Source organism: Bos indicus, chromosome 29, assembly GCF_029378745.1.
Source record: "Bos indicus isolate NIAB-ARS_2022 breed Sahiwal x Tharparkar chromosome 29, NIAB-ARS_B.indTharparkar_mat_pri_1.0, whole genome shotgun sequence".
Taxonomy (NCBI): domain Eukaryota; kingdom Metazoa; phylum Chordata; class Mammalia; order Artiodactyla; family Bovidae; genus Bos; species Bos indicus.
Genome location: NC_091788.1, coordinates 51,533,367 through 51,549,252, shown reverse-complemented (window position 1 = coordinate 51,549,252; position 15,886 = coordinate 51,533,367). Strand labels below are relative to the sequence as shown.

The following is a 15,886-nucleotide window of genomic DNA, read 5'->3' as shown; positions in this document are numbered from 1 at the left end:
GCAGTCCTGGTGGGTGGGGTCCGGGGGCTGAGGGGGGCCTCCCCACCTCCGCCCTCCCCTTGCCTCGGTGCTCCCCCTGCGGCTCCGTCAGCTGTGCGGAAAGTCCCCCCCCACCGCCCGCCCTCCTGGTCCCCAGTCCCAGCAGCAGCCCCTCCCTGGCAGCAGGCCTCAGACCTCCTCTCCCTGCACAGCCGCCTGTGTCCTGAAGAGGCTGGCGCCCGCCAGACCTCAGCACAGCTGTCCCCGGGCCAGGGTGCTCCCCGCATGGCCCTGTGACGTCCCCCACGCCCACCTGTGCACCCACTTCCCGGCTCCTCTCTCTGCTCCGCTCTGTCCTTGGCACTGTTTAATTCGTGTGTAGTTTACTGATTTATCCTGTTTATTTTCTGTCTCCCCAGCAAGGGCACACGCTCCTTCCAGGCAGGAGATTTTGTTCCCGTCGCTCCACACCACATGTTCAGGGGCTGTGGGGCAGGTCCTTCTGTTTATTGTGTTAAAGTATACCTAATGCAAAATGTTTCATTTTAACCACTGTGAAGTGTAAGATTCAGTGGCATTGATTACATTCAGGACATTGTGTTACAGCCACCACTGTTCCAAAACCCGTTCATCACCATCCCCTTTCCCTCCCCCCACCAGCCCCTGTAACTTCTCTAGTCTATTTTCTAGGGAGGCACCTGTTCTGTTTACTTCATGTAAGTGGAATGGTGCAGTATTTGCCCTCCGTGTCTGGCTTATTGCACTGAGCATGTTTTCAAGGTTTACCCTGTCGTAGCCTAGGTCAGAATTCCATTCCACTGTGTGGCTGAATAAGATTCCACTGTATTACACGTCACATTTTATCTATTCATCTATCAATGGACACTTGGTTTCTTTCTATCTTTTGGCAATTGTGAATAATGCCGTTAAGAACATTTGTGTACAAGTATCCACACAAGTCCTTATTTTCAATTCTTTTGAGTCTTTGGAGAAACAACCGAACCATTTCCCACAGTGGCTGTGCTACTGTAAATCCCCACCAGCAACGCACAAGGGTTCAAATTTGTCCACATCCTCGCCAACACCTGGGGTTTTTTCCATTTTCTTTGTTTTAAAACTAGAAGTCATCCTAGTAGATGTGAAGTGATATCTAATTGTGGTTTTCAATTGCATTTTTCCAATGACTAATGATTTGGGGCATCTTTTCATGTGATTATTGATCATTGGTACACCTTCTTTGGAGAAATGTTTATTCAAATCCTTGCCCATTTTTTAATTGGACTTTTTTGGGGTTTTTTAACTTAAAGAGCAATAGGAACTCTTTATATATCCTAAGTATTAATCTCTTATCAGATATATGATTTGCAAATACTTTCTCCCATTCTGTGGGTGTCTTTTCACTTTCTTGATAGTATCCTTTGGTGCACAGAAGTTTTTAATTTTGATGAAGTAAAAAAAAAATTTTTTTATTGCTCATGGTTTTGCTGTCATTATCTAAGAATTCATTGCCAAATTCAAGATCATGAAGATTTTCTCCTATGTTCTATCGTTTTAGCTCTTGAATTTAGCTGTTTGGTTCACTTTGAGTTAGGTACTGTGTGTGATGTGAGCTAGGGGCTTTAAACTATTTTTACTTGTATTTCCTCCCTTTAAGCTCACAATCCCAAGAAGTTCAGATGAACCAGATGAAGGAAATTGGCCACAGGAATGTCAAGAGCATTTCTAGTGGCCAGTGAGTTGCAGAACTAAGAATTATGCTGTGCACAAGACCCCGCTGGCCCCCAGACTTCACCGCCCGTGGACACCTGGTCAAGGATGAGAGGAGGAGAGTGGAGGGAGGCTGTTTAGGCAGGTGGCTGAGGCCTCTGGGGAGGGACATCTGAGCAGGAGGCAGAGGAAGTGAGTGATACGCTGTGCCCACTCTGCGTGCCCACACGAGAGCTGTGCTGTGGGCCTTGCCCAGGGAGAGGAGGTGCTCACAGGTGTGTGTGCCAGGTCGGGGTGAGCCCACAGACCACAGCAGAGCATGAGCCACGGGCAGGGGCGGGGCTTCAGGGACAAAGGCCCCTCCCTGGTCTGCAAGAGGAGCTGGGGCCTGCGAGGGGCTCCCCACTGCAGCAGCAAGGCCCCGGGGGCTTCCCTGTTCCAGCCCTCCGTGGCCTCCGTGGCCAGGAGAGCCCCTAGCCCTGCGAGATGACAGGGACTCTCAGCAACCCCCTCCTAAAGAAGAGCTTCACGTGGAGGGCAGCCCCGTCTCTGTGCCCCCTGGCTCAGGGCACTTGCCAGCCATCCGGTCCTCCCTGAGCCTCCCGAGAATCCAGATGGTGCCCCTCATCCACCTGATGAATCCAGACCACCTTTGGAAGAAGAACCTCATCCATGATCCTCCACCAAGCCCCACCTACAGAGGGGCTGAGGAGCAAGACACCCCTACACACACACAAGCAGAGACCAAGATGAACCTGGGGGTCTGTCAGGGAAGGGCCTGCCCTTCCCTCCTGGCAAGTGGGGCTGTGGCCAAAGACTTGGACTCTGTGATGGTGGGAGGCCCCCACAGCTGCAGCAAGACAACCAGGGGATCTCAGTGTTCTTACAAGCCCAGTTCGCAGACAGAGGAGGTCATGGGGCGGGCACTCAGCAGCCCCCCAAGCCTTATCAGACTTTAGGGCCCCAATTCTCCCCGGGCGGCACTGCTGGTGCCAAGGTCCTGCCGGCAGCCCTTCCGGCTAAACAGAGGCCTGATTTCCAACCTTGGGAGAACACTTGAGCTAATCATTAATCAGATTATTGACATGAGACTTTGTCTTTTTCTTAACTGTGGTAAAACACACATAACATTTACCGTCTTAGCCATGCCCAAGCGCAGCTCAGGGGCATTAGCATATCCACACTGTGGTGCAGCCACCAGCTCCATCCACCTCCACGACTTGCCCACCCTCCCAAAGGGACACGCCGTCCCCGGAAACACTCACTCCCCTCCACTGCCCTCCTGCAGCCCCTGCCCCACCGTCTACTTCCTGTGTCAGTGAATCTGACGCCTGCAGGGTCCTTTTGTGAGTGGAGTCAGACAGGGTATGTTGTTTGGTGACTGGCTTATTCCACTGAGCATCATGTCCTCAGGGTCCATCCACACTGTAGCATGAATTCCCTTCCTTCTGAAGGGTGAATAGTACTCATTTGACTTATTTTAAAGGCCCCTGTAAGCCCCTCTCCTTGGCTTCTCTGCATAGGGTGAAGTATTTAGCCAGCAGGATCCTGGGGGAAGGAGCCTCCCGTGTGCTCTGGGGGAAAAGAAGAGGGCATTCCTAGGCACTGTACCAGGGTGCAGGGGGCTGGGTCTGCTCTTTACGAGAGACAAAGCAGCGGAGGGCCTTGCTGGGGACGCAGGCGTCAGAAAGGAGTCTGAGCAGGAACTGCCTCGGAGATGGGTCTCTGAGCGTCAGGGACGCTGCCTGGGGCCACGTGGGACAGAGACCCACAGAGGACGAGTTCCCACCCAGCAAGGGCTCGGGAGGCAGGCTCAGAGCTGGGCCTCCCCCAGCCAGGCTCCTTTTCTCCTCCTGGCCCTCTGCCCTCAGAGAGCTGTTTCCATCCTCACAAGAGCATCACTCCTGACCTCCAGGCTCTGTGCCCACGGCCACACAGGACACGGGGCAGGGAGGGGGCAAGACCAAAGGCTGCGCCCGCTCATCTGCTCTCCCCACCAGCAGCACTTTGCTCCCCGACACTCACCAGGCAGCTTCCTCTCCCCTCTCATTGTCCAAGGCTCTGTCCCATGGTTGTCCTGGGCAATCAGACTTCATAGGGTGACACTGAACTAGTCACAGGGTTGCGGGAGAAGGGCAACATGGGTCTTGGGCCCGCAGCTGGCAGAGCCTGCTGCCTCTGGTCCGTCTGTGACCCCTGGAGTGGCTGTTACAGTGCTGGGCGACCACAGAGGGCGGAGGAGACAGGGAGTGATGTATGCGGACAGCGGGTAGGGGACACGGAGAGGGAGGCGGGACTGTCAGCCACTGCCCTGAGCACCGGACTTCAGGCAGAGGGAGAGGCTCCGAGGGTCTCTTCGAGGAAAATCCTGCTGTGATGGGGCCCTCGGAGGAGCTGAAGCCCAGAGGGCACTATGTTTGGAGGCCCCCAGCACCACCCAGATGATTCTGGATGTGGCTGTGAGCCTGAGCCGTGAGGCTATCCAGCTTCAGGAGGGTTCTGTTGGGATCTGTAGGGACTTCGGACCTAAATCCAATTGTCTGCTGCACCTTGAACTGAAACCATCCTCTCCTGAGCCGGGAACAGCAGCACCAGCACCACCAGCTGCTGGATTTTGATGCAAATTCGCTAGACCTGAGCCACGCTGGTCCCTGGCATACTGTCAAGGTCAGGGCACTGCTGTGGTCAGACCACAGGTCTTGGGAGAGCAATCTTTGGTGATGGACTTTAGGCTGGAAATGTGGCCCATACTTCCTCCAGCTGGGAGTAGCCCCATGAGTAACACCTGGCCTGATGCCATGATCTTAGTTCTTTGAATGTTGAGTTTTAAGCCAGCTTTTTCACTCTCCTCCTTCACTGTCATCAAGAGGTTCTTTAGTTCTTCTTCACCTTCTGCCATTAGAGTGGTATCATCCACATATCTGAGGTTACTGGTATTTCTCCCAGCAAACTTGATTTCAGCTTGTAACTCATCCAGCCCAGCATTTCTCATGATGTGCTCTGCATGTAAGTTAAATAAGCAGGGTGACAATACCCAACTTCCCTCTATTCAGTTCAGTCACTCAGTCGTGTCTGACTCCTTGCGACCCCATGGACTGCAGCACGCCAGGCCTCCCTGTCCATCACCAACTCCTGGAATTGCTCAAACTCATGTCCATTGAGTCGGTGATGCCATCCAACCATCTCATCCTCTGTCGTCCCCTTCTCCTCTCCTTCTTCTCCTCCTCATACCCCTCCTTCCACATCTCACATCGTGGCAAAGATTCCCCGAAACCTTGGTCCCTGTTATCAAAGGCTTTTCCAGGGCTGTTATCAGCAGGTGCTAAGAGTTTATGGAGGCACAGAGTCCACTGAGGGAGAGTCCATCTCAGGAGACAGGCTGACCTTGGCACCCTCACAGCACAGGGCCCAGGGTCCCCCGCAGGCTGGCTGTGGCAGAACACACCAGACAGACGCTGCCTGGGCCCCACGGCTATCTTTGTGCCTTTGACAAGAGGAAAAGGCCATTTTGAGGAAAAGTTCATGGTCAGGTGTTAAGTGCTGGGGAGGGGTTAAGTGGAATCAGAACTGGAGTTTAGAGATATGGACATTCTTGGTGACCCCAGAAGACATGACTTCATGGTGAGAAGTCATCCACAGAACATAAGTGATGATAATACACACCTAGAATGCGGCAGACACATTCCTTCCAGCTTGGCTCCCCTCAGCCCTCGACACTGAAGTGCCAGCACCATGCCATTCTGCAGAGGAGACGGAGGCCCAGAGGTTAAGTAACTTGTTCAAGGTCATCCAGCTACTGGACTGTGGGGCCAGGATTTGATCTCAGGTAGTCCGTCTAAAACAATGAAAGGGAGATGGTTCATTTGCAGAGAACTCGCTTTCTAGAATTCGTACTGTGAAGACGAACGAGTGAATGTGCAGTTAGAAGAAACAGCCGTGGCTTGTGTGTGACGTCTGTCTGTGCAGCAGCTCCGTGAGGGGTCCCTGGAGGAGGTCAGTCAGTTCAGTTGCTCAGTCGTGTCCAACTCTTTGTGACTCCATTGACTGCAGCACACCAGGCCTCCCTGTCCATCTTCAACTCCCAGAGTTTGCTCAAACTCATGTCCATTGAGTCAGTGATGCCATCCAACCATCTCATCCTCTGTCGTCCCCTTCTCCTGCCTTCAATCTTTCCCAGCATCAGGATCTTTTCCAGTGAGTCAGTTCTTCACATCAGGTGGCCAAAATATTGGAGCTTCAGCCTCAGTATCAGTCCTTCCAATGAATATTCAGGACTGATTTCCTTTAGGATTGATTTCCTAAAGGAAATCAGGGAGGGGGTCAGGAAGGGGCTCAAGGAGGGGATCAGGACTAGGACTGTGGTCAGGGGCCCCGAGATGCCCAACAGCTGTGTAGGGCCAGATTCTGTCCACAGCTGAGCTCTAAACCATCTGCTTTTGTGGTCTAGGCTGTTGCTTTCCCTGGCAAAGCCCCCTCTGCAGAATCCCAGCATGCCAGATGGGCTGAGAGAGGGGCCAGTGAGTTGAAGCATCTGGGATCTCACCCAGGGCTCACAGTGGTCCCTCTGGCAGCTGAGGCCAGACTTTGCTCAGGGCTTGTCTCCAGGACTCAACTCCAAGGAGACCCCACCCGCTCCTCTGCTTTGCTGAATACTGCCCACATTGCAGTATGGAAGGAGCGTCTTGTCCCTGCTCTGGGCCTGGCCCGAGGGGGCTGCTTCAGCACAGCAGGCAGGCGCTCTGCTCCACCCTCTCGGGGTTCTGTGGGAACAAGCGGTCCCCTGCCAGCAAGGTGTGTGCCGACAGTGTCTCCTCCAGGCTCTCTCCTCACCCACCCTGCCTGTGCCCAGGAGGCTACCTGTGTAGGGGGCACACGGCAGGAGCTGGGAGCAGGAAAGAGTGAGGAGGCAACCTGTGTAGGCCTGAGTGTGGATGAACAGAGCCTTACCTTTCTTCTCCCTTAGACTTCTTCGGGGACAGGTGGGGTTTGATTTGTCTCACACAGAAACAAAACTCGTAACTAGAAGGGGCATCGCTGTGGACGCTTTCCTCCCGGGGAAGGGCAGCAGAACAGAGGCTCCAGGACTCTGGGTCCCTCCCCAGGGCAGCTCCCAAGGCCTGAAGGCAGCAGGACTGAACGTGGGGGTGGCTTGTGGAGCCTGAGAGACTGTGACGATGCTACAGCCTCTCTTTCTGCAGAGCCCCTCTCACAGAAATCCACACTCACAGAGGTTCTCTCAGTGAGACCCTGAGCCATTACTACAAACTTGGGTGCCGAAAAAAACACCCATTCATTCTCTTCCAGGTTTGGAGGGCAGAAGTCCAAAGTAAGCTTCACTTGCCTGAGGTCAGGGTTGGCTCAGCCTCACTCACTCCGGAGGCTGCGGGGGAGAATGTCTTCCTTTCCCAGTAGCATCTCCAGCTTCTAGGGCTGTGTCCCCTGCACGCCTTGGCTCGTGGTCCCTTCTGTCAAAGCCAGCAGCCTGGCACCTCGTCACAGCACCACACTGCCTTCTGTGCCAAACCTCCTCTGTCTCCATCCCGTGACACTTGTGACGACCCATCTCAAGATCCTGATCTAACCACACCTGCTAAGTCCCCTTTGACAGATGAACCAGGCACTAGGATCCGATATCTTTGGGGACTACTATTTAGCCCACCACAGATACATTCACACAAACACAGTATGAAGACAGTCACACAGACAGACACAGACAAACACACACACCCACGTTTCACACAAGCAGACACTGTCAGTAGAAACCCTCATTCATGGGTCCCACGTGGTCACACGCCCATTCAAACCTCTTGCCGTCAACCTCCTTAAGCCAGGTCTGGGAGGCCACAGAGCTCTTTCCAGTCCCATTATCTCACAGCTCCCAGGTGACAGCCTTCCTTTCCCCAAAACCACCATGTAAGTCCCTCCTCTGTCCCCTCTGCCTAGGAAGCCCTGGCTCTCCCCCACCTTCAGAAATTAACCTATCTTGAGGCCTTGAAGTTTAAGGTCTCATTCTGAGCTAGCTGCCTCCTCCACGCAGCCCACCTTGCTCTGCCATTTCCTGCTCACAGCCTGCCTCACTGCCACACCCGCAGGTTCTCAGAGCACTGAGCTGAACAAAGGGACAGTAAAGACTCAAAGGTCACCAAGCAGAGCTCTTAAAGGCTGGCGGTAAGCGTGCGCCAAGCCCCTGAGTTTGAGAGCTTGGTGGCTGTTGGACGGACATCGCAGAGCTGGCTGAGCTAGGACACTTTGGTCTGGGGTATGGACAGGGCTGGAAATCCCCCAGGACTTGACCCCAGATAGGCTCCCAGATCCCCACCTCTGCGCCTGAGTGCTGGACCTAGTGATCGACTCTGCAGGCCAGCTAGAGGCCTCCTGCTCCAGGTGAGTACTGGCTTTCTGAGAGGTCGCTTGGCTTCAGCTCTCCAGGTCCTCCACCTGGCACCCTGCAGACACATCCTTCCCCCACTGCACACCCAGGCTCCAGGTGTTGGGGACACCATCCCCTCAGAGGGTACCTGTAGGGTCTGTCCCCCACCAGGAGCTCAGTCTCAGTGACTGGTGCAAGGCCCTCAGGCTAGTCCCCACTAAAGGGTGCAGTGACCACAGGTGAGCTGGGGAATTCAGGAGCACTGTGACGGCCTGGTGGTGAGTCTGCTCCAAGCTCCTGGGGAAGAGAATGGGAGGGAAGCAGAAAAAAGGAGAGCACAGGCCCTTACAGACACATCTTACTCGGGACATTTGACATGGATGCCTAGAAGGGATGAGCAGAAAGCGGGGTGCGGGGTAGGAAGGCGCCCTCTAACGCTGGGGTCAGCGGCGGCCAGTGCCCGCCTGGGAGTAACTCCATTTCGCCACCAGACCGCGATGCGGTCGGCGGCATGAAAGCCTTGGAAAGCCTTGGAGGAAAGTCCTCGGTCGCGATCCTGGGAGGAGAGGACGACCCTTCCAGTAGAGCGCTCCTTCAAGCGTTGGCCTGGAGCCACCTGGATAGATGCGGGCGCGTCAAAACCCCTGCCCGTGGGCGCCCGGGGCTGCGGTCGAACACGAGGGCGAGAGGCCAGGGTCACCGGGGCGCGGCACCCTGCTGACCGCGTGCGCCCGCCCCCAGCATGGAGCCCCGCGCTGCCGCTGCCCGCGAGCTGCTCCTGGGCGCCCTGGAAGACCTGAGCCAAGAGCAGCTGAAGCGCTTCCGCCACAAACTGCGGGACGAGCGGGTGGATGGCCGCAGCATCCCGTGGGGGCGGCTGGAGCGCGCGGACACCTTGGACCTCGTGGAGCAGTTGGTCCACTTCTACGGGCCGGAACGCGCGCTGGACGTGGCCAAGAAGACCCTGAAGAGGGCAGACGTGCGCGACGTGGCGGCGCGGCTCAAGGAGCGCCGGCTGCAGAGTGAGTGCCAGGTGGGGCTTCACCTGGGTCCCCCCTCGGCCTCTCCCGCCTGGGCAGGTTCCTCTGGCTTCCCTCAAAGAGCGCCCGCGTGCCCCGGGGCCCGACCCCTGACGCTCCCTTCTGCACCCCGCCCGGTCCTCGGGACCCACCGCAGCTCTCCCTTCCAGGTCTCGGCCCCAGCTCCCCGGCGCTGCTCTCCGTCTCCGGTAGGTCTCTCTCGGCGGAAAGCGCAGGCCCCGAGCTGTCCGGACACTTCGGGTGTCCTCAGAGTCACTCGGAGGTTCCGCACAGCTGGCCCCGGGGAGGAGCGCGGAGAGGGGGTTGTGAGGCAACGGGGGAAACTGAGGCCGGAGCCCGCCGGGGAGGGCAACGGGCCCCGGAGCGGCACTGACACAGCGCCCTCGACCCCTGTTCCCCTTCCCTCCGTCCGGCGCCCCCCTACCCGCAGAGTACAAGAAGAAGTACCGGGAGCACGTGCTGCGGCAGCACGCTAAGGTGAAGGAGCGGGACGCTCGCTCAGTGAAGATCAACAAGCGCTTCACCAAGCTGCTCATCGCCGAGGAGCCGGAGGCCGAGCGCGCCCGGCGCTCAGACACCCACACCTTCAACCGCCTGTTCGGCCGCGACGAGGAGGGCGAGAGACGGCTGACCGTGGCGCTGCAGGGCCCGGCGGGCATCGGCAAGACCATGGCGGCCAGGAAAATCCTGTATGACTGGGCGGCGGGCAAGCTGTACCATAGTCAGGTGGACTTTGCCTTCTTCCTGTCTTGCCGCGAGCTGCTGGAGCGACCGGGCACGTGCAGCCTGGCCGACCTGATCCTAGACCAGTGCCCCGATCGCGAGGCGCCGGTGCAGCAGATGCTGGCGCAGTCCGAGAGGCTGCTGTTCATCCTGGACGGCGTAGACGAAATGCTGGCACCGGAGCCGGCCGAGGCCGCGCCCTGCAGAGACCCCCACGAGGCCGCGAGCGGCGCGCGGGTGCTGGGGAGCCTGCTGAGCAAGGAGCTGCTGCCCGCGGCGCGCCTGCTAGTGACCAGGCGAGGCGCCACCCCCGGGAGGCTGCAGGCCCGCCTGTGCTCACCGCAGTGCGCCGAGGTGTGTGGCTTCTCAGACAAGGACAGGAAGAAGTACTTCTACAAGTTTTTCCAGGACGAGTGGAAGGCGGAGCACGCCTACCGCTCCGTGAAGGAGAACGAGATGCTCTTCTCCCTGTGCTTCGTGCCCGGCGTGTGCTGGATCGTGTGCACCGTCCTGCGCCAGCAGCTCCAGCGCGGCCAGGACCTGTGGCGCACTTCCAAGACCACCACGGCCGTGTACTTGCTCTTCGTGGCCAGCGTCCTGAGATCGGCGCCCGCGGCCGACGGGGCCCAGCTGCAGAGAGAGCTGCGCAAGCTGTGCCGCCTGGCCTGTGACGGCGTCCTCGGGGGCAGGGCGCGGTTCTCGGAGGAGGACCTGGAACGCCTGCAGCTCTGCGGCTCCAAGGTCCAGACGCAGTTTCTCAGCAAGAAGGAGATGCCAGGCGTGCTGGAAACAGAGGTCACCTACCAGTTCATTGACCAGAGCTTCCAGGAATTCTTAGCTGCTCTGTCCTACCTGCTGGAGGACGAAGGGGCTCCCAGGGCACCTGCTGGCAGCATAGAGGCACTTCTGCAGGGGGACCCGGAGCTGCGCGGCCACCTCAACCTCACTACACGCTTCCTCTTTGGACTACTGAACACAGAGAGGATGTGTGAGATCAAGCGCCACTTCGGTTGCACAGTTTCAGAGCGCGTGAAGCAGCGTGTCCTGAGGTGGGTGCAGGACCAGGGCCAGGGCCGCCCCAGGGCGGCGCCAGAGGGGACGGAGGAGATCCTGGCACCCCAGGACACTGAGGAGTCAGAGGAGGAGGAGGGCGAGCAGCTCAACTACCCCCTGGAGCTGCTCTACTGCCTGCACGAGACACAGGAAGACGCGTTTGTGCACCAGGCCCTCCGCGGCCTCCCTGAGCTGGTGCTGGAGCGAGTGCACTTCAGCAGAATGGACCTGGCCGTCCTGAGCTACTGTGTGCGGTGCTGCCCGGCCGGGCAGGCGCTGCGGCTGGTCAGCTGCAGACTGGCCACTGCGCAGGAGAAGAAAAAGAAGAGCCTGATGAAGCGTCTACAGGGCAGCCTGGGTGGCAGCTCGTGAGTCTCCAGGGCAGGGCTGCCCTCTTCTGTGGGCCCTCTGTGTGGGGCATGTGTGCCAGAGCATCTTATGTCCACCTGGGCCTGGGGAGCGTGTGCAGACCTGACGCCTGCTCCCCAGAGGACAGGCACGACTTCATGGCTGGTCTGTCTTACCTCCTCAAGGCAGCTCCCAATGTCCATCTTCTTCCCCAGGGTGCCTTCACCATGTTCCCCACCCTAGCATCCATGTCCAAGGCAAACCTCCCTCTCCCATCACCGACACGAGGCTTTCTCGTAATGATTTCTGGAATACACCACACGCGCTGTGCTCTGAGCCTTTGCTCCTGCCGTCCCTTCCACCCAGAGCACTGCCTATCCTCAAAGTCGCTCCAAACTCTCCTCTGTAGTCTGCAGCCGTTTGGCCTCAGAAGTGCCCCCACTGACTACTGCATGCCATGACATCTGCCCATACCCCTCTCCTCCACCAGACCCGCGTCTCCTGGGCAAAGCTCCTGCCATTGTTTCTGTGCACTTGACCCCAACCCAGCAGCTGACTCAGGTGCTCAGCATCTGTTGGGAGAACGAATGTCAGGATGTTGACGGGGGTGGGGCTGGGGACACCCACTGCAGGCGCAAGGACAGGCCCACCTGTCCCATGGGACTCACACAGACAGCTTCCGTGGGGAGGTGGACGAGGTCACAGAGAAGTGGTTTCACTCTGGGCTCAGGATGAAGAGGGAGGGGGTCCTGGCCCAGCTTGAGGGTAAGGGCAGAAGCAGCTCCAATGTCTCGGAACTGTAGGAAGGAGTCCTTCTCAGGAGTGAGGGGCTGGAAGGGGCAGGGATCTTCACCTTCTTTTCTCTCTTCGTAGCTCTCGAGCCACCACAAGAAAATCCCCAGGCTCCCCCCTGCGCCCACTCTGTGAGGCCATGACCGACCGGCAGTGTGGTCTGAACAGCCTGACGTGAGTGAACAAATCCCAGCCCTTTCCCTGAAAAGGACACAGAGCAGGATACCCTGGGCAGGGGCAGGGGTGTAGCCCTGTCTGGGGACGGCTGACCGAGGGGGTGCTGAGACAGGCTGAGAGCCTATGGTCCCTTGGCAGGATCAGCAGGCTCTGCCCACACAGGACAGAGGAGGGAAGCGCTTGGGTGCTAGTTAGAACAGAGGGTTTGGCCCCTGTGTTGAGTGGGGAGCAGAGTACGCTGAGCTTCTGGAAGAGGGATAAAAGCCAGACTGTCATTTCCCTTCCCCAGGAAGGCTGCTAAGGGCTACTGGACACTGCTGGGTGGTCCTTCTGGATCTCAGAAGTAGTTGTGGAAGGTGCTCAGGGCGCAGGCTCTGAGGCCAGCCTGCCTGCCTCTTTGCCCTTGGCAGGCCAGTCTGTCTGAGCGTCAGTCTTCTCCCGGGGAACGGAGCCTGTAGCTTCCACCTCAGAAGGTTGATGTGAGACTTACTGAGGCAGTACTTAGTATGTAACCTTTTCCATTACTCTTCACTACCACCAAGTAAGCAGATAGTAAGATACGTTATACGAGTTAGTCTGATTAGGTATGGTGAATTATAGTCATGTGTCAATGCTGACATGGTAACTTAACGTGGCACAAACATCAGGAACCCCTCAACTCTGCTGCCAAACTAACTGCGTGAAGATGCCCTCACAGCGTTGTCTATAATGCAAAAAAAAGAGAGCTGACACCCTGCCCAACCGTTAGGGCCGGCTGCCTAAATAAGCTCGGTCCCCCTGTACTTGGTGGATAATGCTCTGGAGTTAGACACGTCGAGAGCAAGCTCGTGGAGAATGTCCTAAGAGACAAGGGAGTGCGTCCAGCGGGTGCCCACGAGGTGTACACACGGGTGGCGACGGTGCAGGAGAAGCTCTGTGGGGCCCAGGGAGGCGGGTGTGGAGCCAAGTCTGCAGACTGAACCTCAGCCCCCCGGGGAGCAGGCAGCTCGCACACCGCGGACTCGTGTGCTTCTTGACCACAGGCTGTCCCGCTGCAAACTCCCCGACTCGGTCTGCAGAGATCTCTCTGAGGCCCTGAGGGAGGCCCCGGCCCTGGCAGAGCTGGGCCTCTTCCACAACGGGCTCAGCGAGGCCGGCCTGCGTGTGCTGAGCGAGGGCCTGGCCTCGCCCCAGTGCCGGGTGCAGACACTCAGGTGAGGAGCAGCCTGGAAGGGACCGAGGGAGGGACCAGGGCCCCCACAGCAGCTCCTGAGATCAGCCGTCCCCTAGGGTTCAGCAGCCAGGCCTGCAGGAAGCGCTCCAGTACATGGTTGGCAAGCTCCAGCAAATCCCAGCACTGACCACCCTGGATCTCAGTGGCTGCCAGCTGTCAGGACCTACGGTGACCTGCTTGTGCACCACCCTGAAGTGCCCAGGATGCCACCTGCAAACCCTCAGGTGGAGACAGGGCTGGGAAGGGTGCTGGGAACACAGCCTCTCAGCCCTGGGCTGGGGTGGGTGCCGGGGCTTCCCCCAGACCTTAAAGAGGAATCTCTCCCAGGGCCCTCCTGAGGTAACCCCGCTGTAACTCAGGCCCTGGAGCCCCACCCTCTAACTCCGTGGCTCCGGCCCAGAGCCTGGACCACACCATTAGACCAAATGCCCACTGTCAGGTGCCCGTGCCCAGAATATGGACCAGTGCCCCCAGATCCCGCTTAGTGCCCTGAAGGCTCTGGCCCCTAGTCCCTGCCCCTTCCCCACCCTCTGGCAGTCCCCGACTGGCCACCTCCTGTCACCGCGTGCCTCTGGCACAACCCAGGCCAGCAGCCCAGCACTGCCCCTGCCGCTGCTCCCCGTCACTGCACCCGCAGGCCCCCTCCCTCACCAACCCCGCTGCCATTCTCTGCACACGGCTACAGGCTGACCTCTGTGGAGCTGAGCGAGCAGGCCCTGCAGGAGCTGCAAGCTGTGGAGACAGCAAACCCGAGACTAGTCATCACACACCCAGCGCTGGACGCCCATCCCAAGCCCCCCACAGTGCCCATCAGTGCCCTTTGAGGTCCTGCAGACCAGAACTAGGGAGGAATCCGCTCAGCCCTACACAGCACACCTCCCCATTTCAAGGGCGAGAGGATGGTGCTCTCTGCTCTGGGCAACCGTTGAGCCTGAGGGGCCCGGGACAGGCAGGTGTGAGACTCAGACAGACACGGCCCTCACCTGCTCTGGGGCAGGCCCAGGACATGTCCCTTCCCCCACACCCTGGGGACAGCTTATGTCTCTGTCCTCCCCACAGGGAAGAGGGCCTCCTCCCCTAACCCTCGCCGCTGCCCCACCCAGGTTTCTCTCTGGGGACCCTCCAGCCCTCTCACTGCAGGGTGAAGCTGAGAGCACCAGGCACTGAGCACCGACCATGTGTGGCCTCTACCTGGTGAGCTCAGCGTGAGATGACCCATTTGCAGACCCTGCCCCACTCAGTACAGGCACCCAGAGCCCCGCCACTCTGCTCTGGCCACAGGGGACCAAGCAGGGGCCGAAGGCGCCCAGAGGAGTCCAGTTGCTCCCTGAGGACTTCAGAGACTAAGGGGAGTGGAGATGGAGCTCTGAACGGGGCTGTGATGGCACAGGTGGTGTGAGCCCCGTGTGCTGATAATAAATTCTCCTTGGGGTTCAGCTCTGTCATTCTCGGCTGCACTTAGCCAGGCATCCTCACGGGTGCTCACGCCCTTGCCTTCGTTCCCCAGCCCATCTGAATGGGGCAGAGCCGCAGCCCCCACTTCCTGGGTGAGCTCGAGGGGACAGCTGGATTCAGGAAGCTCTGATGGGAGGTTTGGCCTTGATGGGCAGAGCCAGCAGCAGACAGCCCGAATCCTCAAGTCTTCTCTGCTCAAAGCTGCTGGACTCCGCCAGCTTCTGAGGCCCTAGTCAGAAGGGCCTTCTGGGTCCCTTCACGTCCCCCAAACTTCCTTCCATAACCCATTTTCAAATCCAGTTATTCATTCCACAAAACAGACAAAATATCCTTGCCCTCCTGGAGCTGGCATTCTAGGCAGCTGATAAATGCTGTGAAGGAAGGAAAAGAAGGGGTGGGGGATGGAGCCAAGGGTTTTCTCTTACCTGTAAGGAGTCTGGGACAATCTAGGGAAGACAGGGCACTTGACAATGGAAGGAAGTGAGGGGCCAACCTAAGGACGTCTTGAGGAAAAGGCAGTGGGTCAGCAAGTGTAAAGGCCGCACAGCGGCTCGGCCTGCTGTTAACAACATACCGCAGAGCAGGTAGCTGACCAACAACAGAAGTGCCTTTCTCACAGTTCTGGAGGCTAGGATGTCCAAGGTCAAGGTGCCAGTCAATTCGGTGTCTGGTGAGGACCCTCTTGGTGCAGATGGCTGTCTTCCAGCCGTGTCCTCGCAGGGTAGAAGGAGGGACCTCTAAGGCCTCTTCTTCAGTTCAGTTCAGTTCAGGCGCTCAGTCGTGTCCAACTCTTTGAGACGCCATGGACTGCAGCACGCCAGGCCTCCCTGTCCATTGCCAACTCCCGCAGTTTACTCAAAATACCTTCTTTATAAAGGCACTAATCCTACTCTTGACTGCTCGTGACCTATGTACCAAAGGCCCCACCTACAAACACCATCACAGTGGGGATCAGAAGTCAACCGATGGATGTGGGGGGACACACTGAGCCCATACTAGGGAGCCTGCTTGGGATGGTAGCAGAAGCAG

General features: G+C 58.0%; 1 protein-coding gene across 1 annotated transcript; it reads left to right on the top strand.

The window, feature by feature from the left end:
- Positions 1 to 6,354: 6,354 nt before the first annotated feature.
- NLRP6 (NLR family pyrin domain containing 6) lies at positions 6,355 to 15,697 on the top strand. The gene is made up of 11 exons (XM_070782818.1): positions 6,355 to 6,477; positions 6,536 to 6,601; positions 7,724 to 7,778; positions 8,019 to 8,070; positions 8,798 to 9,078; positions 9,246 to 9,284; positions 9,527 to 11,240; positions 12,094 to 12,186; positions 13,212 to 13,382; positions 13,459 to 13,626; positions 14,088 to 15,697. Exons 1-11 carry the CDS (start codon positions 6,355 to 6,357, stop codon positions 14,224 to 14,226), a joined length of 2,901 nt encoding a protein of 966 aa, XP_070638919.1. The 3' UTR covers positions 14,227 to 15,697.
- Positions 15,698 to 15,886: the final 189 nt, after the last annotated feature.